Source organism: Zingiber officinale, chromosome 4A, assembly GCF_018446385.1.
Source record: "Zingiber officinale cultivar Zhangliang chromosome 4A, Zo_v1.1, whole genome shotgun sequence".
NCBI classification, from domain to species: Eukaryota; Viridiplantae; Streptophyta; class Magnoliopsida; order Zingiberales; family Zingiberaceae; genus Zingiber; species Zingiber officinale.
In genome coordinates this window covers 3171193-3196193 of record NC_055992.1, presented here as the reverse complement: position 1 = coordinate 3196193, position 25001 = coordinate 3171193, and the positions used below count along the sequence as shown (strand labels likewise).

At 41.3% G+C, this 25001-nt stretch overlaps 4 protein-coding genes across 5 annotated transcripts; all 4 read right to left on the bottom strand.

The window, feature by feature from the left end:
- Nucleotides 1–736: 736 nt before the first annotated feature.
- Nucleotides 737–7785, bottom strand: LOC121969283 (serine/threonine-protein kinase Nek5-like). 2 transcript variants are annotated; one of them, XM_042519283.1, is made up of 15 exons: nucleotides 7472–7785; nucleotides 7139–7379; nucleotides 6992–7058; nucleotides 6835–6900; nucleotides 6710–6756; nucleotides 6577–6622; nucleotides 6411–6491; nucleotides 6279–6321; nucleotides 6144–6193; nucleotides 4835–4916; nucleotides 4705–4754; nucleotides 3551–3624; nucleotides 3408–3459; nucleotides 2510–3292; nucleotides 737–2440 (listed from the first exon to the last, which is right to left on the bottom strand). In XM_042519283.1, exons 2-15 carry the CDS (start codon nucleotides 7234–7236, stop codon nucleotides 941–943), a joined length of 3039 nt encoding a protein of 1012 aa, XP_042375217.1. In that variant the 5' UTR covers nucleotides 7237–7379; nucleotides 7472–7785; the 3' UTR covers nucleotides 737–940. The 2 variants fall into 2 exon arrangements, with proteins under 2 accessions (XP_042375217.1, XP_042375218.1); XM_042519284.1 differs by lacking the exons at nucleotides 6992–7058; nucleotides 7139–7379; nucleotides 7472–7785 and having other exon boundaries at nucleotides 6710–6731.
- A 5791-nt stretch (nucleotides 7786–13576) lies between these two features.
- Nucleotides 13577–17658, bottom strand: LOC121969281 (receptor protein kinase TMK1-like). The gene is made up of 5 exons (XM_042519281.1): nucleotides 17372–17658; nucleotides 17087–17285; nucleotides 16904–16978; nucleotides 14510–16803; nucleotides 13577–14291 (listed from the first exon to the last, which is right to left on the bottom strand). The coding sequence occupies exons 4-5, from the start codon at nucleotides 16800–16802 to the stop codon at nucleotides 13777–13779; spliced, it is 2808 nt and encodes a 935-aa protein (XP_042375215.1). The 5' UTR covers nucleotide 16803; nucleotides 16904–16978; nucleotides 17087–17285; nucleotides 17372–17658; the 3' UTR covers nucleotides 13577–13776.
- Nucleotides 17659–17951: 293 nt separating this feature from the next.
- LOC121969282 (protein LEAD-SENSITIVE 1-like) lies at nucleotides 17952–21666 on the bottom strand. Its single transcript, XM_042519282.1, has 3 exons — nucleotides 21547–21666; nucleotides 21346–21419; nucleotides 17952–18801 (listed from the first exon to the last, which is right to left on the bottom strand). Exons 1-3 carry the CDS (start codon nucleotides 21564–21566, stop codon nucleotides 18119–18121), a joined length of 777 nt encoding a protein of 258 aa, XP_042375216.1. The 5' UTR covers nucleotides 21567–21666; the 3' UTR covers nucleotides 17952–18118.
- Nucleotides 21667–22236: 570 nt separating this feature from the next.
- LOC121973061 (E3 ubiquitin-protein ligase PUB22-like) lies at nucleotides 22237–23673 on the bottom strand. Its single transcript, XM_042524659.1, has one exon. It carries the CDS (start codon nucleotides 23595–23597, stop codon nucleotides 22350–22352), a length of 1248 nt encoding a protein of 415 aa, XP_042380593.1. The 5' UTR covers nucleotides 23598–23673; the 3' UTR covers nucleotides 22237–22349.
- Between the last annotated feature and the right edge of the window lie 1328 nt (nucleotides 23674–25001).

The window sequence follows — 25001 nt, the reverse complement described above, 5'->3', positions numbered from 1 at the left end:
GGAGTCAATTCACATGGGGTATTTAATTAATTAGGCATCTAATGAATTGGGATGGGACAACAATTCACTTAAATGAATGGACTGTAGTGTTTGATAAATGAACACCGGTGAGCACCTTGTTTTCTTCCTATTGGGGGCAACTAGGAAAGATGCCTAGCTTTTGGCACGGCAATAATATTCTCACGCGTGCTGCTCATTCTTGCTTTTTCTTTTCTTTTATATTGGGTGTGTCACATGGACGTGTCGTGTTATGTCTGATCCAGCATGGGTTTTATGTCTGATCTACCATGACACATGAATGGGTCAAATAGGTCCCTGCTGGTCTCGGCTCGGCTCAGGTAGGTCCGTTTGACAGATTGCTTTTATTTTGTTATAATAAGATTGATGACAGCTCGAATTGACGAGGATATGCATTCTGATGCATTGTAACCATTAATTGTCTCCTAAATTGTGCCCGGTTTGCACATTGGTCTAGCAGTCCTGTTAAATTTAAATATAATTTTTACATAATTAAAACTCAACTTTTAAAAATATTATTAGAATTAAAAATTCATTTAATAACACTATTAAAGAGAATTTAATTCTCATTAATTTTAATCTGTGCCATATTTCATGTCAAAATTATTATTTAAAGAATCAATTAAGTTTTTATCATACTTGTTTTTCTGATAAATTTGTTATGAAATTGAAAATATTTGATGCATTAATTAATTAAAAGTAAAAAAATCAGGAGGGATTTGTTAAAAGAGTCTTATTATGCTGACATTGACAAAGCACACTGTATATACACGATTTTAAAAAGAATTAGTCTAAAAATTTGTTAAGAAAAGAAGGGGTTTACCGTTTATCGCCATGTTGGGCGAGAGAGTGGACCGCTTTTTTTCCTTGTGACTGAAAGATAATGAAACAAACCAAGGAGATGGATTTTGTTTTACAATCCTCATGACGTGCGATTGGCTTCCTCACTCATCATCCCCTTAAAGCTCTTAGCTAACCAGATCGCAGTTTCCCTAGGGGACACCTTGTCCTTCCCAAATGGCTTTAGAACGACAGCGAGCTCTTCCAGTCTATTGTGCTGCAGAAGATCCGCCGATAGCTCTAACAACCCTTCAAGAGCTTCTGCTCTCTGTCTGAAGGAGTTCACGTCCAGCGTTTCTTTAGCCGGAGCCTCCTCTTCCTTTGGAGCGTGGCAGTGTTCAGATGAAGCAAATTGGTTCTCTGTACCACTTGATTTTGATGTTTGTGAGCTACTGAGCCTGTCCTTACTGCAATTTTCTGAAGCATTTGTTCTAAGAGCCATACTTTCAACAAATCCAGAAGGGTTCAGGCCAGTTGAGATGCTCCTCGTATCTACCTCATCCGGCACAACGTTAAGTAGCTTTCCCATGTCAATGTTCTGAACATTTTTCTCCTTGTTGTCTAAGATAGGTTGATCGCCACCAACTCGAAAACTACTGTGTCTAATGACATGTATGACTTCATCAAAAACTGGGGTCAAGTGAGGTGCAGCCGTCTTTTCCATTGTCTGATCAATAGGGACAGGAGTCCTAGTAGTTTCCAGAGGAGAGCTCTTAGCGGTCGTTGAAACAAATGGCACGATATCTGTCATTGAAGAAAGGAGCTCTCTAACTGTAAACTTGTCGACACCATTTCGCATGACACTTGGATTTTGCTCAGGTTTGACTGAGGAAACATCATCTTTGTAGACAACATTTTGTTCAGAGATAGAAAAGGTTGGCTCCAGTAATGAACTTGAACTCATTATGTCATTACTCGATGTACTGTTCTGCATGTCCTCTGCACTAACTTCAAAATTCAAAATAGGTTTACTGTCATTCCCATGACTCTTGGCTGATGAATGATCAAGTCTCACATTTGTAGATGAAGACAATGAAGATGCCAGCCTATCTGATTCTGAAATTTCAGGCAGAAAGATTTCCTCAGCAGAATCAGGTGTTTTATTCAGGGAACAACATTTCTTCTGGCCCTCCACTATTGTACTGAGAGAATCTTGACTAGGACTATGTGGAGCACTTGATGGAAACAATTCATTCTGCACTTCAACAACTGCTACTGGAGATTCTTGACTTGGAACAGATGGAGAGCTTGATTTACCCAAATTTATTTCAATTGGACTTGAAGGAACTAGATGATCATCCTCTCTTTCAAGTTTCTTAGGGAAGCATCTGTCCTCTGGACAAATATCAGTACCCTGATTTAGTAGGGTAGGATCATTTATGATCCCACTACTTTCAAATGAATAACGAATGTCAACATCAAGTTTCTTGGAATGCAAGATCGGCTTTTTTGACACACTGGAAGGCGGAGTCCTTTGCCTTTTGGTAGGAATTTTATCTTCTGATATTTGTTTGACAGGAACTGGTAGTGAAACACCATCATTTCGGGCCTTGATCTTTGGAACAGATTCAGATTTTGGTAACTGCAATAACAATGTAGTGGTAGTTTGTAAATGTATAAAAGAAATACAAGACAGTAGTTGCTATCTTACCTGCTGCTTAAATTTGTGTGAAGTCTGGACTCCTTTTTCAGACTCACCGTTAACCTTGGCAGGTTCATCAGGTTGTCCTATGCTAGATTTCAAAGTCGGATGGCCACTAACTGGCTTGTACACCCTGTTTGATGCATCTATTTCAGTTTTATGGTTGAAAGAGTGTTGTGGAGGTTCATCAATGCTTTTGGTAGGTACATCAGCTTGGCCTTCAGAATTAGACTGTGAAATTGAACTGCCACTAACAGGCTTGGACAACTTAGGTACTGGTTCTGGGTTAATCCTGTGATCTGAAGGACCAACTTTTACTCGTGTTGCTCTCATTGGGGATCTACTTTCTCTAACTTTCCCTTCCTGTTTTAACACTGTCAGTATGTTACTCGTGGCTTTTGAATGCTTCGACACAACTTTGGGTTGGTAATCAACATGTGTCAACTTTGATGTATCGTTTCTCTCTAATACAGCTTTGGAGGCATCATTCCTATGCAATGAACCAAGGGGAATGAACTTGGTCGAACCCATTTCATCAGTTGAATCATTGTCCCTTCCAACTTCATTTTGATGGCAATTAACCTTTTGACCAGGAAAATTGGTGTCCCCCGAGTGCAAACTGTCCCTATCACTGCTGGAAAAACTACTGCTTTGGCTTTCAGACATATTCTGACTATTATGTGAGGTAGCGACGGGCTTCTCATGTGACTGGTCTACACTTGAAGGAACAGGACATGGTCGATATTCACTGACATATGGTTGCAAATAAGAGTGCTGTAGAATCTCAGATGCCTGAATCATTAAATTTTAGCTTTCAAATGGTGTTAGGAAAGGAATATAAGTGAAAATCATCGGTCACAACACTGATAATTTGTTGTGAATGAAGAGAATAACTCCAGGGGCTTACTGTTGGACGATTTTCTGGATTCTTCCTCAACATGCCTTTAATAATAGCTTTTCTGCATAAAAAACACAGTTTTTGATAGTGATTAAACTCCCAATAAACAACAGTTATTAACCACAATAGATATATGCAAAATATGCACTCACAGTGAAGAAGAATAACAAGCAGGAACTGGACCAATAGATGACCGATTAATCTTGCTTATTAAACCAGCCATATCCTAAAGAAATTTCAGATACATCAGGTAAAAGGGGAAAGATTTCTTATAACTTTAAATATAATCTAATAGAAGAAATCCAGCCAAGCTCAACTCATATGGTACAGACATCACAAAAAGGGAATTATTTATCCCCAATACCTAACGTGACATGTTCTTTCAAATGGCATAATGAACACATAGAAGCAACACGAATGAAGCAACTTGTTTTTCTAAAATAAAAATAATGACGTGAAAATATAAGGAAGAACGCAAAATCCCTAAAGGTCAAAAATACTGGGTAATACTACTTGAGATATATATTTCTAGAATTGCACAGTTTGTACCATTAACAGGCTGAAAGCAGTGCTTAAGATCAATGCTTTTTAACTCCTAGTAGGTTTAATAGACACGAGCATTAGTGCAGTGTAATGGTTAAGGAAAATCAATAAAACACAAAAAGAAAGTCGACTTGAGAATGACTAGATATATTCATGAAAGAACAAATCAAAAAAGAATATATCAGGAAGGACAAAGCAAATAAGACTGAATACAGAATTAATTCAAGGAAAAGATCAAGATCCCTATTTTTTATCCATACATCAGAAGAGATCAAACCTCCCTTTTTTCCCTCTTTTTGGCTTTTAGTGAATCTTTTGTAAACCTCTATATTAAGAGGTATCTATCCTGTAACTAGAATAATCACAAAAATAATACAAATCTCTTTTTTTTAATCATTTAACTATATCAACTTTTCTATTGACATATTATTATATTCTTCCAACCATCTAGCACCAAATGCGACATAAGGTTAGGTACATCAAACAAAAACAAAACTGCAATTTGCCAATTTTCAGGAAACACATTCCAATCAGCATACTTTCCAAAGTATAGAATGAGTGGGATGCTCAAAATCTATATATAAAATTGTATCAAAGATTTTCAGAAAGAAAAAAAAAAATCCTTAAGCTTGTGCAATCCCACAATATATCAACAAAGTTTATGAGGCATGCGTCTCAATGCACAGATAAATATGCACATGGCTGCTACCTGGAGTCCTGAACATTTAATTAATTCAATCAACTTGCTTAAAGTCAGACTTACAAAAGCTTTAAATGCAGGTCGATGGGCAGCCATCTCATACACACAACAACCTGATCGATGATTTCCAAATTAATCGTATGCATAATCCACCGGAAAGCATTTGGTATAGAAATTCATGAAGCAGTCATACCCAAGGACCAGATATCTGACTTAAATCCATAAGGAATATCTGCAAGGAGCTCTGGGCACATATAATTGGGTGTTCCAACAACCTATATGAAATTCCACTTATAAGTTATACAAAATTGGCAAGCATCATATGACAATCTATTGCATTAGTGAAAAAGAAATCCAATCAAAGATTAACCTAGCAGAAATTATCAGATATGTTTTACATGGGTTATAATTTGGAGGTCTAACCTTACAACAAGCTATAAATTTAACGTACAGGTAAACTCCAATTATATGAAGAACTACTTTAGAAACTACATTTTTTTTCGATTATTGTGAAACAATAAATCTGTGAGGTTAATCTGATACCATTATACAATATTCCTGAAGAGGTACAAGAACGTAACAAAATGTGAGATTTAGGCAAATATTTTTATTAAGACTAGCATCAGTACAAAGGAAAATAAAGAATGACAGTTAAACAACAATGTCAGCACTTGCAATTGCTATTACATCATAGAATTCAAACAGTCATAAGTTCCATATTCTTCAAATGAAACTACATGGATTTAAATCTTGTGGAAGAAATTAGTTACCACCTTTCAATTCATTATGTTTACTTTATTTAAATTTTCTGGGTTCTTGGTGATACATTCACAGTACAGAGACCAAGTAAAATACATCGTGACAGACTAAAGAAAATACCAACTCTTGACCTCTGGGACCACACTGCCACTATCATCACAAAGCAGACTTCAACATGATTGGTCTCACATCAAATAGAGAACGGGAAGATATGGGAGTGCAGATGTTACATATCATGTATATATCCTACTAAAAGTGGAGACAATCTGGGAAAATGAATTCACTAGCTGATCTTGTGGAACTTAAGTTTGGAAATCACAAAAATATGCTTGTGACATTTTAGAACCTAGCTCATTATGCATTTCACCCTCCCAAAACAATGCAATTGACACCCAAACTTGTTGTGAGAAAAAGAATATGCTAGTGTTGATATGGCAATTTTAATCACATCATTTCCCAACTCCAATTGCCGCCAAAACGTCAGCACCTAGAACTTAAATCTGAAATTGAATGAAAGAAGAAAAGAAAGGACCGGCTCAATCTGAAATTGATTTTGGTTTGCTAGTTGGCCCTTACATTTGAAGGTAACAGAAATTAAATAATTTTTTTTATAAAATATCATATATGTAATACCAGTTATCTTTAACTAACTAAATCCTGTGAATTAGTTAAATAATGTATCGTATCACATTCTAAGAGTTGTCTATTGAAGAAGAAAACATTCGAGGAAGTATAACACTTACAGAAGAAGCCAAATCATCAGCTTTTAGAGTTTTAGCTAACCCAAAATCCCCTGCACAGGAAAGGAGGCAAGGAAAAGTTTAAGTGTAAATAAAATAATGATTGTCTAAATGTCTAAGCATTGTCAAGCTGCTAACCAAGGCGAACATCTTGATCCTTAGTGAGAAATATATTTGAACACTGTAACAGAGATGCAAGAGACATAATAAAAAGAATCAGGTAAGAAAATAAACAGCCGAGAGAAGCAGCTTCTGCCTAATGTCACCAACCTTAAGATCTCGGTGCAAAACAAAGTTTGAATGCAAGTACTCAACAGCTAACAAGAGTTGGACAAACCACTTTAGTAATTTCTGGTAGGAAGTCAATTTATCAGATTTTGACCATTCCAAGAAATTTTTAGGCAGACATAGAAAGATCTAGATGAAATTACTATACCTCCTCTGGGAAATATGTTCCATTTGATCGTTTCATCAGCTCAGCCCTTTTAGAATACATAGATAGAAGTCAAGCGAACCAAATAAATTACATTAAAGGTATTTTTTTTAAAAAAAAAAAAGTAACAGCTTACATGTCTCCTCCCTCACAGTATCCTGTGACAATACAAACATAGCAACCCTACATTCACACGCATTGATGAGACAAAACGAATCAAAAGATAACCTATATATGGAGTTATATTTTGTGGTTCGAGACCTTCTCTACCCAGGCTTCCTTGAACTCAACTATATAAGGATGCTGAATACGGGCGATAAGAGACATCTGCACAGGACAGAGAGAAGAATTACTAGCAAGATTGGCGCCGATAAATATGAAAGAAGACAGGAACGAAACATCCATCAACTCCACAGACCTCCTGGTGAGCAGATCGCCGGCAACGTTCAGTCTGCCTTGCTAGTCGGATTTTCTTTAGAACATACCTGAAACAAAAACTCGTGAGAAATTGACTCGTAGAACTCCAAAGGGGGCAAACAACACCTGGAAAGCTAGCCGAACGTACTTCTGTTTTTCTTGCTTATGATTCACAAGAATCGCAGACCCGAAGGCTCCGCGGCCGATTTGTTCCATTATCTCATACTTATCCATTCTCGACTCCATGGATCCAATCCACAAATGGGGCACCGGAGACACAACTCAGATCAACTTTACAAATCTAATCTCAGCTCGAGCTCGAAGTGCCTTGCTTCATAGATCAAATAATCAGATCTCCTCAAGCTCCTCCCGCCCAATCGAATCGAGTACTAAAAAATAAAAATACATTTAACCGCACTGAGATCCAGAAGGAAGCAAGGCCCGAAGCAGTCGATCAATCCCAGAAGCACGACGAACTCACCTGACGAAATCGATCCGGATCGTCAAGAAGTGAATACTCGTCCTCCTCCGTCTGGAAGGGGCGGCGATTTCCGCCAGCAGTGACGGATCCGATCGCGACTCCCCCGGCGGCCCTCTCGATGGGGAGATGGAAGCGGATCGAGGGTGGCAAATGCAGTCTAGTAATCGCCTACCATTGCGGCGCGCGTCGGGAGGAGGACGACGGTCGGTGAGTTGCAGCTGCGCCTTCCCTTTTTCTTTGCCGTCTTTTATTTAATATTTGATCTCAGTCTATTACTACTTACTGGCATCACATCGAATTGAATGGCATGGCAACAATTTAAATGGGGATTTGAGGGGGGAGGAATATTTATAGGTGGAGGGGGGGAAGAAAAACCAAGCTTAACCACCGGATGTGGTTGAGTTAAATGAAATGGACGCGCAGTTAAGTGTTGCCGTGAGACAAGGAACCGGCAGAAGGCAGAGTAGGTTTTACTAACTGCGGCTCTCACTGTCTGAAATAGGTTTTACTAACTTACTGCGGCTCTCACTGTCTGAAATCATCATCTTAGCGACTCCTGTACCGTCTTAGTCCCTCCCTCTCAATTTTGATTCGAGGAGGTTTAATCCGATTAATGGACGATTCCGTCTAGAAGCTAAGTTGGACGGGGGATTGGTGGAGATGGCAATGCTAATTAACAATAATTATTATACTTATTTTAATCGATGCTACTATACAACATATTAATTGACTGAATTGATAATAAAAATATGTAGATATATATTAATGTGATGTTAAAGGGGGTTCATTGAGTGTGGATCAAAGGAGGATGTGGAGGTCAAAGTTAAGGAAGTCAACGTAAGAGGATTAACAGGCCCATCAAAGGGTATCCAAACGGAGCTCTACATTATGGGCCGATCTGGCATATTTTGCTCGACTGACAAAGGGATGGGCCAAGCGAAGCGCTCGTGTAGCTAAGATCATCAGACGTTTGTCACGGAGCAGAGGAGCGTTGAAATGACCGGAGCGTTATTCTAGTCGGGTGAGAACATACTATCAAGATTCGTCGCCGCATGGAAGAGTGGCCGAGTCCGATCGAGCGGAGGAGTAATGGGTCGAGCGGCTATCTTGCTCCGCCAATCAACGGGATCTCTGAGCTATATTGGAATCTCCTTTTAGGATATAGTGTCGCCGACACGGAGCATGGTCAACATATGGATCATACAGTGATAAATTGGAGGATGTGCTCACGTCCAATTGGACAATGTGTCTATAACCACGTGTCTAGGATCAATTGGAGAACGTGCCCATGACTACATGTCCAGGACCAATTGGGGAACGTGTCCATAATCAATGGGAGAACGTGTCTACACCTCGAAAAGTGCGCATGTCGTCCACCAGTGCATTATATAAAGGGGATCCATACACCAGCGGAGGTATGCATTATTCACTGTTTACTCTTGTGCTAATGTTGTTTTGTCTTCTTCTTCGTGTCGGTGACTGACTTGAGCGTCGGAGGGCCAACGTTGGGGACCCCTTCTCTGGCTTGGCACTGACGTCTCTTGTGCTTGCAGATCGGAATGTGGTCTACATCCAGTCAATGCAATAACCACATCCCCAACTTTCCGTCTCCACGATTTTCGAACAGGATCATATATAAACTCTACTCGTAACTATTCATGGTCAAACATTAATATATAAGGACAATATTAATGTATTGAGACTAGCATGTAGGTTAATTGATAACTTAATCTCAAAAATCATGGATATGAGATATCAAGTTGACATATGGGTATATATTAGAGAATATATACTGAATTGATCCGCCATAAAATGTTTCATGGATTGTTATATGAGTGTCATAAATATTCTTATAGTGATTATTAATATGAATAGTTCTTAGACCTGAAGTCACTACAATTCCATACATAAGGAGTTGTGTACTTTAGTATCATCAAACGTTGCTTGTAATAAGGTGAACTATAAAGTTGATCACTGGGTATACAATAAGTTATGCAAAAGAATGTAAGTGATGTAGATGAGATCTACTCTTTCATATGACGGAAGTGATATCTGTAGACCCCTTGAATAAGTATGACACAAAAATGCATTGTCATACTCAAATTAGTCAATATGAGATATTGAGTTTATTTGATTGAGTGTGTATACTTAGGGATCAAGAAACATAAAAATTGATAAGATGATAACATGGTCTATGCCTTATTGATTGACCTAGATATTAAGGATAGAAGGACTAAGTTATACAAGATAATAAACATGGAAATGTTAGGTCAGATCTCAACATTCTCGTCACTTGGATAACAATGATGTCTTACTAGATGTTACTCATTACTTATGTATCTAAGTGATTTTAAATACATTGCCAACGTTACCAGATTCTATTGGGTCACACACAAATAACATGTTGATTTGGAGATTTGTCTATTTTAGTTTGACTAAAATACGATGGATTATAAGGCTATAGGATTAAGTCTAATACGAATTAGACTCATTGAACTAGACTCAAATGAATTTAATCGTTGGATTATTAGATTGAGTCTAATTCAAATCAGATTCATTAGATTAGACTCAACCACTTAAGAAGGTTAATGCCCATTAATGGAGATAATGGATCATCATTATCCAAAGGAAGATCAAAAGCCAAAAGACCTTTGATATTCTTGGATAAGTACAAAAAAGGATTTTTGATTCATTTTTGTGAATGACACTTGGGCTTCTTGCTTGTTTTCTCCTTCTCCTTCCTCCTTGGTCGAGACCCCCTTTATAGGTTGCTAATATAACCTTAGATGGTTCTTCTTCTCCAAGTTTGTGAGTTCATGAGACGGACAGAAACGTGTTTGTGTAGGTATTGTAGAGGTGTGAATGCTTGATCATGCTAAGATTCACCAAGAACAAAGTTGTTATCGGGAGTTCATGTTTACACAATAAAGGTATAACTCTTAATTCAACTAGTATATGGTTTCTTTCGCATGAATCTCCTAAAAAGGATCTTGTTGTTTATTTCGTTGCGCTTGTGTTATTTTGCACTCGAGATCCTCAAGAATATTGACAGAAGGAGAACTCGAGCTAGAACTCGAAGATACCCTGCAGCCTTTTGGCCTCCAAGCGAAGCAGGGGAGACGGTGGAAAATGGTATCCACGGACCTACACACATCACATACAGCTCACATGGTGGTATTAGAGCGAGAACCAAGGAAGAAGTCCCTGCACAGGCCCTCCGATACTTAAGTCAAAAAGAAGGCGAGAGAAAAGCATACGAAAAAGTAGAACTATAGTAGATATGTGTGTATGTGCCTACCTGGCCAACGGAGAGGACTCATTTTTATGTTGCCTCTTACAACTTCCGTAGTAATGAGGCGTCAGAGAATGTTGGGTGTCAAGGAATATAGGGTGATGGAAGATATACAACGGGCTTCCATTGGATGTAGAAAGGTTCCGTAGCATGCATGCGGCAGAGTATCAGAATATTTTCTAACGAATATCAATTATTCTCTAACAAGTTATTGCGATTCTTTAACAGTGTTATCTCCTTGTGACAGTCCAATTGATATTGGAACCGACCAGGAGTAGACTGAGAACCTTGCTCATGAGAAGTGAATGTTCTAGAGATCAGACCGGCACTAGGACTGACTGAGAGTAAATTAGGAGTCATGTCCATGAGGTGTGAGGGGAGCAAAGTCTCGGGAGATCCTGGTCGGCCCTTCAGCCGACCAGGAATTAGGCTGGGAGCTGTACCCATGAGGGATTAAGCCCTAGGGCCCCCGGTCGGTACATGAGCCAACCGGGGATTAGGTTGGGAGCCGTGCTCGAGAACAGTGAGGAATTAAGCCCTAAGATACCAACCGACCCTTTATCCGATCTAGAATAGAATGTGATTCGTGCCTATAAAATGTGATGAGCTAAGTACTGAGATCCCGACCAGAATTTGAGCCGATCAGAATTAAACTGGGAGATGTACCCATGTGAAGTACCGAGCTAACCCTGGGATACCGGTCGGCGTGGGAGCCTCCTGAGTATCGTGCCTTAATCGTTACATTATCTTAATCTTAACCCAAACTATTTCTAGGGTTATCTATTATACGTCGTATCAATATATGGTTGATCCAATAAATGATAAGTTCATGAGATCTATGTACATAGCTACAAAATATCTCATTGGTTGTCAATAAGTGGAAACTTTGAGTTTGATGGCCAATAAGAGTGGCTGTTGGTCATCTTCCATTGACCATCAGATGTTTTTTTTATTCCACTCGTGAACTGCTTGCTAATCAGAGAAGAGATTCCGGCTAATAGAGGACTTTGTGACCTGGAATGCGTAGGCGCACGTATTTGGAGTTTTCTTTGAGGTGTTTGGATTCTCAACAGCCGAATCAAACTGTTAACTTTTAACTCTTTGTGATTCGGAAAAACAAGAGATTTATCCGTTATCGCAAAATAAATTATTAATATTTTCCAACGTTACAACAGAAAGTCTTGTACGAATATTTAATATCCGCATTCGATCACATGGAATACACTCGCAAATATATTCCCAGTGGTCCTCGGCGGCTCGGATCTCCTCTCTTCCAGCTCACTCAACCCGAGCGTCGTGTACGTGGTCGCGTGGGGACCAGCGCCAGCTCAGCTATGCTTCCTCACTCTCCCCGATGCCTCGCCCTCCGCCCATTTAATTCCGCTGCGTCCCCTACCGCTTCGATTCATTTTCTCCCATTGCCACGTCATTTAATTAAACTCGCATGGCGAGTTATAATAAATCGGTCGCGCATCGATAATAATTGATTCAATTATTTCGATGAATCCATAATTCATCGCCCCGAGCTGGATCGACGACAGATGCGCCACGGTGTCCGTTTGACCACGTGGCCGCTGGGTTAACTGGCGCGGTCTAAGTTGACGGGAACATCCAAATCCGATAATCGAGGTGTCGGGAGGCGGCTGCAAAAGCGGACAGGGAACAGGAGTCTCTGTGGATATAAATGCAGTCTGGGCGTGCAAGATCCTGAATCCTGATTGGCTCTGCTCGGCAATGGGCCACGTGGTGGGCCACGCGTCACATGGCCAGTCTCTGTTTCAGCCGGACCAAGCAGTGACATGTGCAGGCCGACATTGAATGAAAGAGAGCGAACGCGAGATTAACGTGATCCAGCACGAATCAGCAGCGTACTTCTTCAGCAAGTTCAACGTCGTCGGGGGAATCTTTCCTCTCCTCATTGTGGGAGAAGGAGAGACCATAACAACTCTATGCGTTTGGCAGAAAAAGTTTTTGATGTATAATTAAAATATAAAATATTCATTGTCTTTCACGATACAAAATGCAAAATATATATATATATATATATATATATATATATATATAATAATAATAATAATAATAATAATAATAATAATAATAATAATAATAATAAGAAGGTTGTTAGAGTAGGGGACTCACAATCTACTTATATGATAGATTGATAGAATTTTTTCCATGATCAATCGACAATCATTTGACCGATCAGATATATAGAATGTCATCAAGGATCCATCGCTTACTCGATCTATTGATTTTAACTAAAGAGTTCAATTGAACCAGACGCCCATACTATCTGATCAAACCGTAATTTTAATCGGTTGAACTACTCAACCAAACTATTCAGTTGTGCTATCTTAAAAAAATCTTAGCCCTAATTATTCAGTTGTGCTATCTTAAAAAAATCTTAGCTCTAGAAAGTGCTTACTCGTCTTGAACTATTGTCCATGTTGAGAGACTTAGTGTCCGACTGATCTGATGGTTCGGTCAAATAACATCTTGGCTCAGTTGTGTTATCTTAAAGAAATTTTGACCCTGAAGAGTGTTGATTCATTTATTGTCCGTATTGAGAGGCTTGGTGTTAACCGACCATAATCTAGTCGGATAACCTCTTAGCTCGATCGGCCAATTGGGTTGTTCGAATAATCTCTTGGTCGATTGACTGCAATGACTTCAAGGATTTTTTTTTTTTTTTTTTTACTTTGTCTGTTATATCAGTCGACCTTCTTAATTTTGACCCGATTCAGGACCCACCTCAATCACCTTATGAATGACATCGATGACAATGTCAAATTTGCAATAATAATGTCGAACAGTCAAGACAAGAACACATTTAAGTCTCTTTATATTCACAGTGGATAGCAAACAAAGTTATAATACACAAGAGAGACACAAATGATCACAAAGAAATTCTCTAAGATGACTTTTATTTACAAACTATGAAACAAAGAAAGAACATTATAGATGCTACCAGGAGCACAGGCAGAGAGTAGGGGAAGTAAACAAACCGAAAACTTCATCGGGCATCTGCAGAGGTGAAAGATTCAGCAAATCCAATAGGCCTCGCGGGGATGCTTCCTTTACTGTAATCAAGGCTAATTGATGTGGCCTCCGGGGCGCCGTCGGCGGCTTGCCACCCCTTCACCATCTGAAGAAGGGGCTGGCAAAAATCAATTCCCAGATGTTCGCCCTGATCGTCACTGACAGGCATCCATTTTTCGACGAGCGGAGCGAGTACATTCACTGCATGGCTCATGTCCGGCCGCTGATACGGCTCTCGTGCAGTACAATGACCTGCCAGTTCTGCAACGATCCGGATTCTTTCAAAGCACGACTCATCTGTGACAGCAAGTGATGAATCAATGATGCTTTTGAGGTTTTCCTTGCTGTTCTTCATTTGACAGAACCAGGATGCCAAGTAACGGCTTTCGTCCGGGCGACCCTCGTCCAGGGCTCTCAGACCAGTCAATAATTCCATCAATACCACACCGAAACTGAAGACATCAACCTTTGTTGTAACCTTCCCAGTAACTGATCCAGCGACGGCCAAAAAATTTTGCATCAGTAAATGAGTAGTAGCAAAAAAGTATATCACATCATGACTCAGATTACAATAGACACTCTTTGTATCCTAATTGCTCTAGATTTGTTTAGAATGCTATAGTAATGCAACTCGAGAATTGAACAGATGGAAAATATTTGATAAACAACCAAGTAAGAGAAGGAATTGTGGAACAGAAAGACTTTACCAGCATATTCTGGAGCTAAGTAGCCAAAAGTCCCAGCAAGTTTAGTTGCCAGAGAATTTTTTCCATCGGGCGCAAGTTTGGCGAGCCCGAAATCAGAAATTTTAGCTCTGTAGTCATCACCAAGTAGTATATTGGATGACTTGAGATCTCTGTGGATGAAGCAGTGGCTAGCAAAGTTATGAAGATACTCAATTCCTCTTGCAACATCCAATGCAATGTTAAGCCTCTTCTTCCAAGACAAAGGCTCCACTTCAAACTCTTTCCACTCGAAAAGATGCTTGCTCAGAGCCCCTTGAGGCATATACTCATACACTAGAAGTCTCTCATTGTCCTCGACAGAGTACCCGACTATAGACACCAGATTGCGGTGTCTTACCTTTGAGAGAATAGCTATTTCTGCTTGGAACTCTTCCAAGGCTTTGCTATTTAATACAACTGACTGCATTCTCTTAACTGCTATCATTGTTCCGTCGAGCAATTCTCCCTTGTAGACTATTCCAAATCCTCCCTGGCCAAGCACATTCTCTGGCGCAAAGTTTCGAGTAGCAGTACGAAGAATCTGAACTGATATTATCAAGTCCCCTGATTCGATCACATGCGTATCTACCAAATCAGTGTTGTTTCTACTGTGAAGTTCACTAGCAGAAGTGTTGTAAGAATTATTTTCAATTGCAATCTTAACAAAATTATCTGGATCTGAAGAGTTTCGAGGATGAACAACGATGGCATTTGGTACAGAGAAAGGGTTCTTCCTCTTCTTCCGTTGCAGCAGAAATATAAGGACCAGTAAGAAAACAGAAACCGCAACTGCAACTGGAACTACAGTGAGAACTACTTTTGAGCTGGAAGAGGAAGTTGGACTTGGAACACCTGATGATGGACTAGGCTGGTTTGATGGGGAATGGCTATTAGAACCTGAAGGAGAGCTGCCATTGTTCAACAATGAATTATCATCGAGAATCACTTTCACACTGCTCGGAAACTGTGGAACTGGAGGTGAGATATTATTTGAAGAAAGATTCAATAGTTTCAAGAACTTCAAGTCTGTTAGGTGTTCAGGGATTGTGCCACTAAGATTGTTACTCCCGAGCAAAATTCGAACAAGAGAATCCAAGTTTGCAAGAGAGGGACTAATGGTGCCGTTCAGATGATTGTTTGGCAGATTAATAACAGATGTGCTGCCATTAGTGCAGGATACTCCGATCCATGTACCAACACAAGAATCATTTCCTTTCCAAGAATTCGCAAGGATTGGTGGATAATCCACTGCATCAAGAAAATCCAACAGCGCTGCAACCTCTTGCGGACAAGGAGCACCAGCGGTCGACTGGCAAAATGAATTATAAGAATATGTGAAATCACTGAAGCTCACCTTAGGAATTTGCCCCATGAATGAATTATCATCTAAGTGCAGAGATTGGAGTTCAGGTAAACTTGTTAAATTAACAGGAACAATTCCTGCAAGCCGGTTATTGTTGAGCCACAACCGTGTCAAGGAAGTCAAGGCACCGATCGAACTGGGGATGCGCCCTGTGAATTGATTCCCATGTAGCCAAACATCATTCAACATAGTCATCGAAGTAAAAACTTCAAGCGAGCCAGTAAGGCCTCCCTCTTGATTGTTTAGCCACAGAATCTGCAAAGGCAAGGAACTATAACTTGCTGGAATCTCTCCGGTGAGTTGGTTGTAAGACAGCTTCAGCATCGATAGAGAATGCAAGTTGCCCAAGAAATCTGGCAGTGGACCGATAAGATTACACTGCATTAAGGACAAGTTTACCAATTGAGCCGAATTGCCCAAGTCCGGGGGCAGCATCCACCCAGTGCTCTGATTCAAGGGGTTTTTGTCCAAAGCTAGAACCTGCAAGCTATCGAGTCCAACAAAAAAGTCTGATGGAATGGTATCGAATTGGTTGTCGTCGAGGAAAACAAACTCTACTTTTGATAGTCCTTTAAGAGAAGGCAAAGCCCCGGTCAGGTTGTTGCCTTGGAGGCCGATGTTTTCCAACATGGATAGCTTGTTGAAATCCGCTGGGAGAGTGCCAACCAAACCAAGATTCTTCGCCTGGATCTGAGTGACCCTTGAGTTGGAACAGTAAACATAATTCCATTGTGGACTGCCACAAGGATCTTGGTTGTTTGCCGGCCATCCGAGGAGCTCGGCATTGCTCAATCCTTTGCGGAACTCGTCGAGGACGGCATAGTCGCTAGGGTTGGTGGTTGCCAAGGCCACAAAAACGAAGGTGAGGAGGACAGATAAAGTAAAAAATTTGACCCATGATCCCCTCTCCATTCTGCATCCAGAACAAATGGTAATGGGGCAAAACCCTAAATAGCCAAATAGAGAAGAAATAAACCCTAAAAACGATGATTGAGGATAATAACTGCACTCACAGAGCTTAATCTTCACCGCAAAAGGAAAAGATAGGAAGAACCCAACTTCTCGAAGCTACTCTAGCAATTCAAATCCTGAAATAAGAACTCGCTCACAAATGAGAATCAATGAGCACAATGGAAACCTGAGGAATTTCATAAAAAGAAAAAGGACATCTAGGAAAGAAAGAAGGGAATGCTCACAAAATCGTAATCGCCACTTCGTGCGGAAAACTGAGGGTTTACATCAGGATTTGCCATCACCGCTCTCTCCCTTGAGACCATCTGAAGCGAGGCAGCAGAAGGCATCTCCCCAAGCTATCAAACCCCAGAAGCAATCCAGTTTAGGAGTAAAAAGGTGAGGTCTTTATTGGCTTCCAGTAAGCTCCAAAACGTAAACCCCCTAAAGATTCGATTTTTATTCCAAATTACATAAATTTAACAGAAGAAAACTAGAAATAACAGGGACGATTAGGGAAAACACTTTACGGAAAGATGTCTCTTTTTGCTACTGGGCCATGAAGCTTTTCTTTTTATCACTTTCACCAAATACTCCTTGTCGCCGGTGATTGAGGACCATGACGACACTCGAGGATTGTTGATGACAATCAGGTACAAGAGCTCACAAGGCGGTGATGACTTCTCGCCTTCTACTATTCACTTTATCGACGATTAAGAGTTCACGCCAGTTATAATCATTTGGAGTTTGCAAGCAGAATTTAACGAAACTTACGGATTAAAGCAAGACAAAACGTTCAGCAGATTCGTTGAATAGGAAGCCGCCACCGAATTGTCGCAACTGACAAGCCAACAAGGGTCAAACTTGGAACAGGGAAGAAACAAATAGAATTAGGAAAGCAAAGCTCCAAGAGAACCCAAAAAAAATTAATTTTCTGGTTGGTGCCTCTTGTTCTTTTTAGGTGGAGCCACGTGGCCGACACATTTATGTGGTGGCATGGTATCCAACCTGATGGGCCCACGGTGTCAACGCTTGTCTCACTTACAATAGGCTCATTGTTTTTTTAATTTGGAAATTTTTTATAATTGAATGTTGGTAAGTTCTGAACTGTTTGATAGCAAAATATCATCCCAAGAAATGTGTGATCGTTGAAGCATAACATCAAACTTGAATATGTGATACTGCAAATTCATACAACATATCGTTGCAATTTTATGGGATGTCTCAAAGGACTGCTTGATAACTAAAATGGTTGTTAGCAGAAACCTTCTTATTGGTCAATGAGATGCTGCAGCCAGTTGATTTCCCTCCACCACCTGAACCCTTCCAGATGCTAGCCCAGCTGTGAGTTCTTCGACAGGAATCCTTACCACATCTATGCGGTTGCCGATGTCTGCAGCATACCGGCTAGCACAGTAGACTCCGACAGCGGTCACTGCCATTCCATACACGTTAGTCGTGATGAGATGGAATGGCGTCGAGAGGACAGCGGCAAGCGGTCCGCCGATTACTGATATCGCCTGTCCACTTTGTCCGACGACGCCCCGCTCCGCTACAAGAAGACCCGTCTTGCAATAGATGGCAAAGTCCTCGCAGTTGCTTTTGAACAAGCTGTAGCATCTGAAGCCGTTGTTGAGTAGGTGGTTAGCTCGGTGGATGACCATTTCATCTGGATCAGAATTCGCGAGGGTGCAGGTGCCGCCCCGAGCTTTAGCGAGAAAGAGTGCAGGATTGACGCCGTACTCAAAACGATAGAGGACTCCACCAGCGAGGAAACAGTCCAGGCAAGAAGAGATCACTCCACAGGAATCCGATGATCGATAGGCACACTTTGGGCAGGGTGTCAGGTTTCGTTTAGGCGCAGAACTTGCGAGAACAACATCTAGAACAGTTCCAGTTCCCACCTCTTGGCCGAGACCTCTGGTGAAGTGGATGACCTTATCATCACCCACATATATGCCTGTAATTGAATTAGGCAGCAAAAGCAAATAAACTTTTCCAATGATATAAATTATCATGACTCAAATGCAATGTTAATAAAAACAGCAATGCATTCAAGAGTTTAGCAACTTCTATTACCCGACTAGAACTAGCTTGTAAGACCATCCACATCAGCTTCTCCATCCAAAATGCATAATTTAGGGTAAAAAAATTACTTTATTAAATTTGGATATCCACTTTTTAATACATCATATATCAGCTTCTCTATTTCTTCTCTCTCCTCTATAATGTTTAGGGAATGAAATCCATTCCCTAAATTTAGAGAAGTACTATTCATAAATGCATAATTTAGGGAATCGATAGGGTAGCTGATGCAAAGAATTTTTAGCTACCTTATCCAAAATTTAAGGTAAAATATTTGAATAGGGTATCTGATGTGGATGCTCCCACATACAACAATAATTTTTTGTTTACTTATCTTGAACAAGATTAGCAAAATATTAAGGATGGGTTTACTTGGAATGGAAATGTAGGAGGGGAAGAAGAGGGGGAGGGAATGTAACACACATGAGTAAATGATGTTCCATGCGCAACCTTCCAACCATCTTTTCAGTCAGGTAAACACTGGTCTAAAGGAAATATACGACGGTGGTAAACTAACTCAAGACATCACACAGAGTTGAACATCAATAGCCATTTCTGTGCAAGATGAAGAACTTGACTTCATAAGCACACAAATGCAGCGGCAAAAGAAAGCACAGGGTAGGGCATAAAGGTGACTAAGTAGTCTGACATCAGGAAGATATCTTCACTAAGTAGTATGACCACTTTGATAGGTCCGCTGGGCTTGCCTAACCCACTTTTGCCCATTCATAGTATGTATATGATATACATATTGTTTAAAGTTTGAAGGATTGAAAAAAATAATAGTAAGGATGGTTTGGAGAATATAACAGATAAGCAAAAGCTATTTGTCAGAAGAAAGTAAGAAAAAAACTATTGCTTATCATCAGAGAATCATAATTCCATGGGAATCAACATTCTAAGTTCATTCATTACATGAAGATAGAAATCCTCATTCCATGGGAATTCATAGAGAATATAATTGTCATTTCTATTAAACAAGGACATCAATGGGGAATTCTTTGTAACCAATTTTGTATAGATGATGAAAATGGCAGTGAAGTGCGACTATGGCATGACTGTTGGAATGGAAAGACTGACAAGAAATGATATGAAAACATCTTATATGACATCTACAAGGAGTAGGAACCTACCATGTAGTTTTGAGTTTTAGTTCTTGGCCTGTTGGACAGGGCAATTTCAACAGAGAGACATTATAATGCTTCATGGAAGGGAAGCATCCACTTACAAACTGACTCACCTGATAGAGCTAATTGGAGATGGAATAGCTAATGATATTTCTCAATTAAACTGACTCATTTTGTGTTCCTCATCTGCAACAGGAGTCCCATAGCACCCCCTTCACCACAAGTAAAGTTAACGTGAAAACCTGGCTCATCCTAAATAATAAGATTAACATCAAGATCCTAGTTAATATAAAAGGAGTGCCATAAGATATGTGTGTCCCCTATGCAACAAAGAAATCAAAACAGAGATCGCCTATTCAGATTCTGTAATGTTGCAAACTGCAGGTTGACAATAATTCCATTCATACATCGAAGAGAATCTGCAAACGTGCTTAAATGTCTTCTTTATAGTACCAGAATCTAGAAATGCTTCATTGAGAAATCCATTCCTGCTCAATACACTATGCCAGGAAAGGTTATAGATAAGTTGGCTGGAGAAATCATTCCTTAATGGACAAACAGAATACAAAGCAACGGTTGCTCACTCATTGGACATGGTTGGTGCATTCTTGGATTCAAAGAACACTCGCTAAAAGCAGAGGCTCAATTTGCTCCAGCTTAATGAGATTCCAGGAGTTTATAAATATTTCAGCCCAGGTGTAAATCCATGACTCAGTGGGTCAGAGTAATGGTCCTGTAATTTGTGTAGTGCATGAAACATTTCAAGGTGATGTAATGCTGAAAAATCGTTGCTTGTATTCATGAAATTTGAACATTATATGGATACAGACGGTTGAACTCTTGCTTGTAGCATTTATTCTTTAAGATTACTTAAAATGATCAAAGACCCATTAGCATGATACTGAGGATGAAACTCCTACCAACTTATATACACAGCGACTCCAGCCTTATTGACAGTACCAAGAGTAACTATTCAATTAGACTGATTCGAAGGCTTAATACTTGGAGAGGATTTGGCTCAAATAATTAAAGAAGAGCTCGATTATTGAACAACCTAAGGGGATTTTACAGTCGAGAATTCGTAAAATAATCATGAAAATTTAAAGTCCTGAATTGGAGTACCTGGGATGAGCAAATAAAGCATGCAATAAAGATCCAGATACAAATTATGATAAATTGAAATCTTCAGCATATACGGATTATGAACAAGTTTGGGCAAATTGGAGGCCGGAAAAGTTCAATATCGCAACGCAACCCTAAAAAAAGCACACTGTGAGATTACAGAATGCTACCGTGGTGGGCGTAGATATATGCAGTCCGCCACGAGTAGATATGATCTCCTGACTTCAAACTCTCCTTCCCGGTCCTAAATTTTCAGGCATAATAAGCCCCCAAGGAAGCGATCCATCAGCAAAAACAAAATACTGGCGATGAAATCACACGTAGAAGAAAGAGAACTAGATCTAAAGCAACAGCAAGGCGAGCATCCGAACCTGTTCGAGAGAAGCCCCATCGCCTCTCTCCGCCTCGGTATCGACACTCGACGATCGGGAAAGATGCCGCCCCGAAATGGAACTCTTTAACCCACTCTCCGCCCGATTCCTCGAAAGCAGCATCCGTCCGATCTTCCACTCCACAATATCCAACGGCCTTTTGCTTCCTCTTTTCCCGTCTCAATCGAGACAGGGGACACAAAATAGTTCCAATAGAAACGCGTATGGCGCTGCGAAAACGGATTTCTAATTCTGGCACAATCGAGACAGGGAAAAGGAAACTTAAGGCCGACACCGTCTCCGAATCTTTAATTACATTTTTGTATTCTAATTAAAGAAATTGTACGGTTTTCTAATATAGGATAAAATCTTTAACTTAGTGATATCTTTCTTTTTGTATTAGATTAACTGTTTTAATGTATAGAAGAAGAACTCAATTAAAATTAAAATCAAAATTATTATTTTTTATTAATTTGATTTGAACCGATTCAATTTATTTTTCTTTTTTACTTTTCAACACAAGAACTACTCAACCGAGAAAAATCAAGCACAGAATGCCCATTTGGACTCCATCGATGCTGAGAGAAGAGATCAAATCTCCAGAATCATATTAAACAAAAACAACGAAAAGTCTCTATCTGGATCCTTAAAGCTGTCAACAAATATATTCATCTTCTGTTGACCATGATATAAAACTATCATAAGCCAAATGTATTTAATTATGGATTAAAATTTATATTTGAAAATAAAATTTAGGATTTTCTTGCTTGACTTGTTGATTAATTATCAGTACTGAAAACGAATCACAAAGTAGAAACCCCGTTCTTGAAGAGAAAAGACAAACAGGGAGAATCTCGCCACGCCCTCGCGTGCATCCTCAGGATCTCCCTCGCCCTCTCCTCCATCTTGCCCCCGCCGCCGGCCTGCACCACCACGAACAGCTTCGTCACCGCCCCCACCTGCACCATCTCCTGCAGCAGCGCCGGCGTCGCGGCGTGCCGCGCCACCTCGTGCAGCACCCGCACCGCCTTCTCGCTGGCCAGCTGCGACACCCTCAGTATCTTCTTGGACACCACCGCCACCGCCGCCCGGTGGCGCACCAGCTCCGCCCGCCCCTCCGCGCACCCGCACACGGACGCCAGCGCCGCCAGCGCCGCCTCGCACGCCCGTCGCTCCGGGTCCTCGAGCAGTAGCTCCACCGCCGCGTGCACCGCCCCTGCCTTCGCGGCCTTGGCCCGGTTCCGGCCCCACGGGCACGCGCCGGCCAGGACGCGCAGCGCCGCCCTGGTGGCTTGCGGCGACACGCCGTCGCGGATCACGCCCACCACCTCGTCGAACAGCTCCTGCGGGAGGGCCATCAGTCGACCGGGCGAGACGACGGCGAGGACGGACTTCAAGATGAGCATCGCGTAGCTCCTCGACTGGTAATTCGATCGCTGCAGGACGGAGGTCAACGACCCGACCAAGTCGGCATTTCTGACGACGAGGTCGAGAAGCGCGTCCTCGGAGATCTGAAGGGAGTGCAGGACGGCGAGAGCCTCGTCGCAAGCCGTCGAACTCGACGCATAATCTCGATCGATCGTCTCCAGATCGCTCGAGGCGGAGAGGACGACGACCCGAGCCAGGGCATCGACGGCCCCGGGCGTACCCGCGACGCACCGCCTGTTCCGCTCGCTCTCGCCGGAGATCCGCCGTAGCTTGCGCAGCGCATCAAGCTGCGTGGGCACCCGCGCGGAGGCCTCGAGCAGCGCGGCGACCTCATCCTGGCCGACGGGGGGCTTCGGCGTCGGGATCCGCTCCACGCCGTCGGAGGAGTGGAGGGTGCACCACCCCTGGATCAGCCGCCGGAGCGTGTGGTTGGGGGTGCAGACCGCCGCGTCGGCCGACAGCGGCAGCTTCGTCACCGGGCAGGTGCTCCGCTTCCAGTCGAAGAGCCACCGCTCGATGCTCTGCCGGTCGTAGGTGATGCCGGTCGGCAGCGTCACCGGGTCCCGCATCATCTCCAGCGAAATCGGGCAGAGGAAGTAGGACGGAATCTCCAACCCCTCCATCTAATTTTCGACCCAAAAATGGAAACTCAGCGGAATCAAGAAATTAAAGCTCAAGATCTCCAAAATAGCTGCTGCGTTAATCGATCGGGTTTGAGGGAGTTGACAAAAGGAGAGATGTTTATATAGAAGGATGAGGCGATCCAGGAAACTCATACAAATTCAAACCCATAAAAGTCAACGCGGCGGAACTCTTCGTCTTTTATTAAATCAAACATTTTCGGTAGGCAATAAATCCGGTAGGCCTCCTGCCGTCTTACCGGAACTAGAAATGGTCTCATGTGATTATCTTATTTTAATCGTTGACAAATCGTAAGGTGTGATTTCTAGCTACGAGATCATCCGTATGAGGTAGGAAATTGACTTTGACTTTTTCATTTATTTTATTCGACCGGGCGGTGTGCACATGGAGGGAACGCCGGTGAGCTGATTCCATGGGTCAAAACCAACGTCGGCCGTCGACAGCTTCGCAACGCCGACTTTGTCGGTGTGACGTGGCGAGGTGAGGTTTATCCCGTTAAGTAAACGGTAATTTAACATGACGAGTCACAAAATCTAAGGAGCCGCCCGCACTGGATCACTCGGAGCCCGTGACAGGCTTCATTAATATTTGTATTTTCGTACGAGAAATTAAATCTTTTGATTAATGTGTCACTCGTCCCTCGTGACATATTTCAATCTTTTCAATTTTTATAGTTGAATCGCTTTGTATAGACCTGACCACGGTTCAGAACCGACGGTTCGACGGTTCGGAACCGCCGGTTCGACGGTTCCAGGCAGGTCGACCCTTAACCTTAACCGCCCAAGACGGTTACGGTTCACGGTTCAGAACCGCCGGTTCACGGTTCGGTTTAAAAATATTAAAAATTATAAAATAAAAATTAAACATTAAACATTAAAATTAGAAATTAAAATTTATTAGAATAAAAGGTTGCACTTATTTAAGTTGCCTATGTATCCCTTTAGGGGAATCAAAGCCCACGTAGTTCTTTTACATTTTTATCCATTTTCATTCACTTCCATTTCCCGTTCCTGTCATATTTGTTCCTTCGAGATCAAAATCTTCAACTTCGTTATCCGAAAGTTGCATTCCTTGGATTCTTTTCTCCGCTCTGGTCCAATCGTCCAGAATGCTTGGGCTTCAATGAGTCGAGAGACAAAGTTGATCGTCGTTCATCTAATATGTCATTGCCGACATTGAACGTCTGCTTCACAATAATAATTGACATTTGACAAGCTAAAATTTCTTTGATGATCACGGAGAGAACGAGAAAGCTTTGAGCCTTCTATGACTACCACTTTAAGATATCGAATTTTCGCTATCTGTTCATTCAAAAGAAGTCGTAAAATAATTCTCAAGTTCCCATGTGGAACTTGAGGATCCCCGTGGACGTTTTGTCCGTTCTT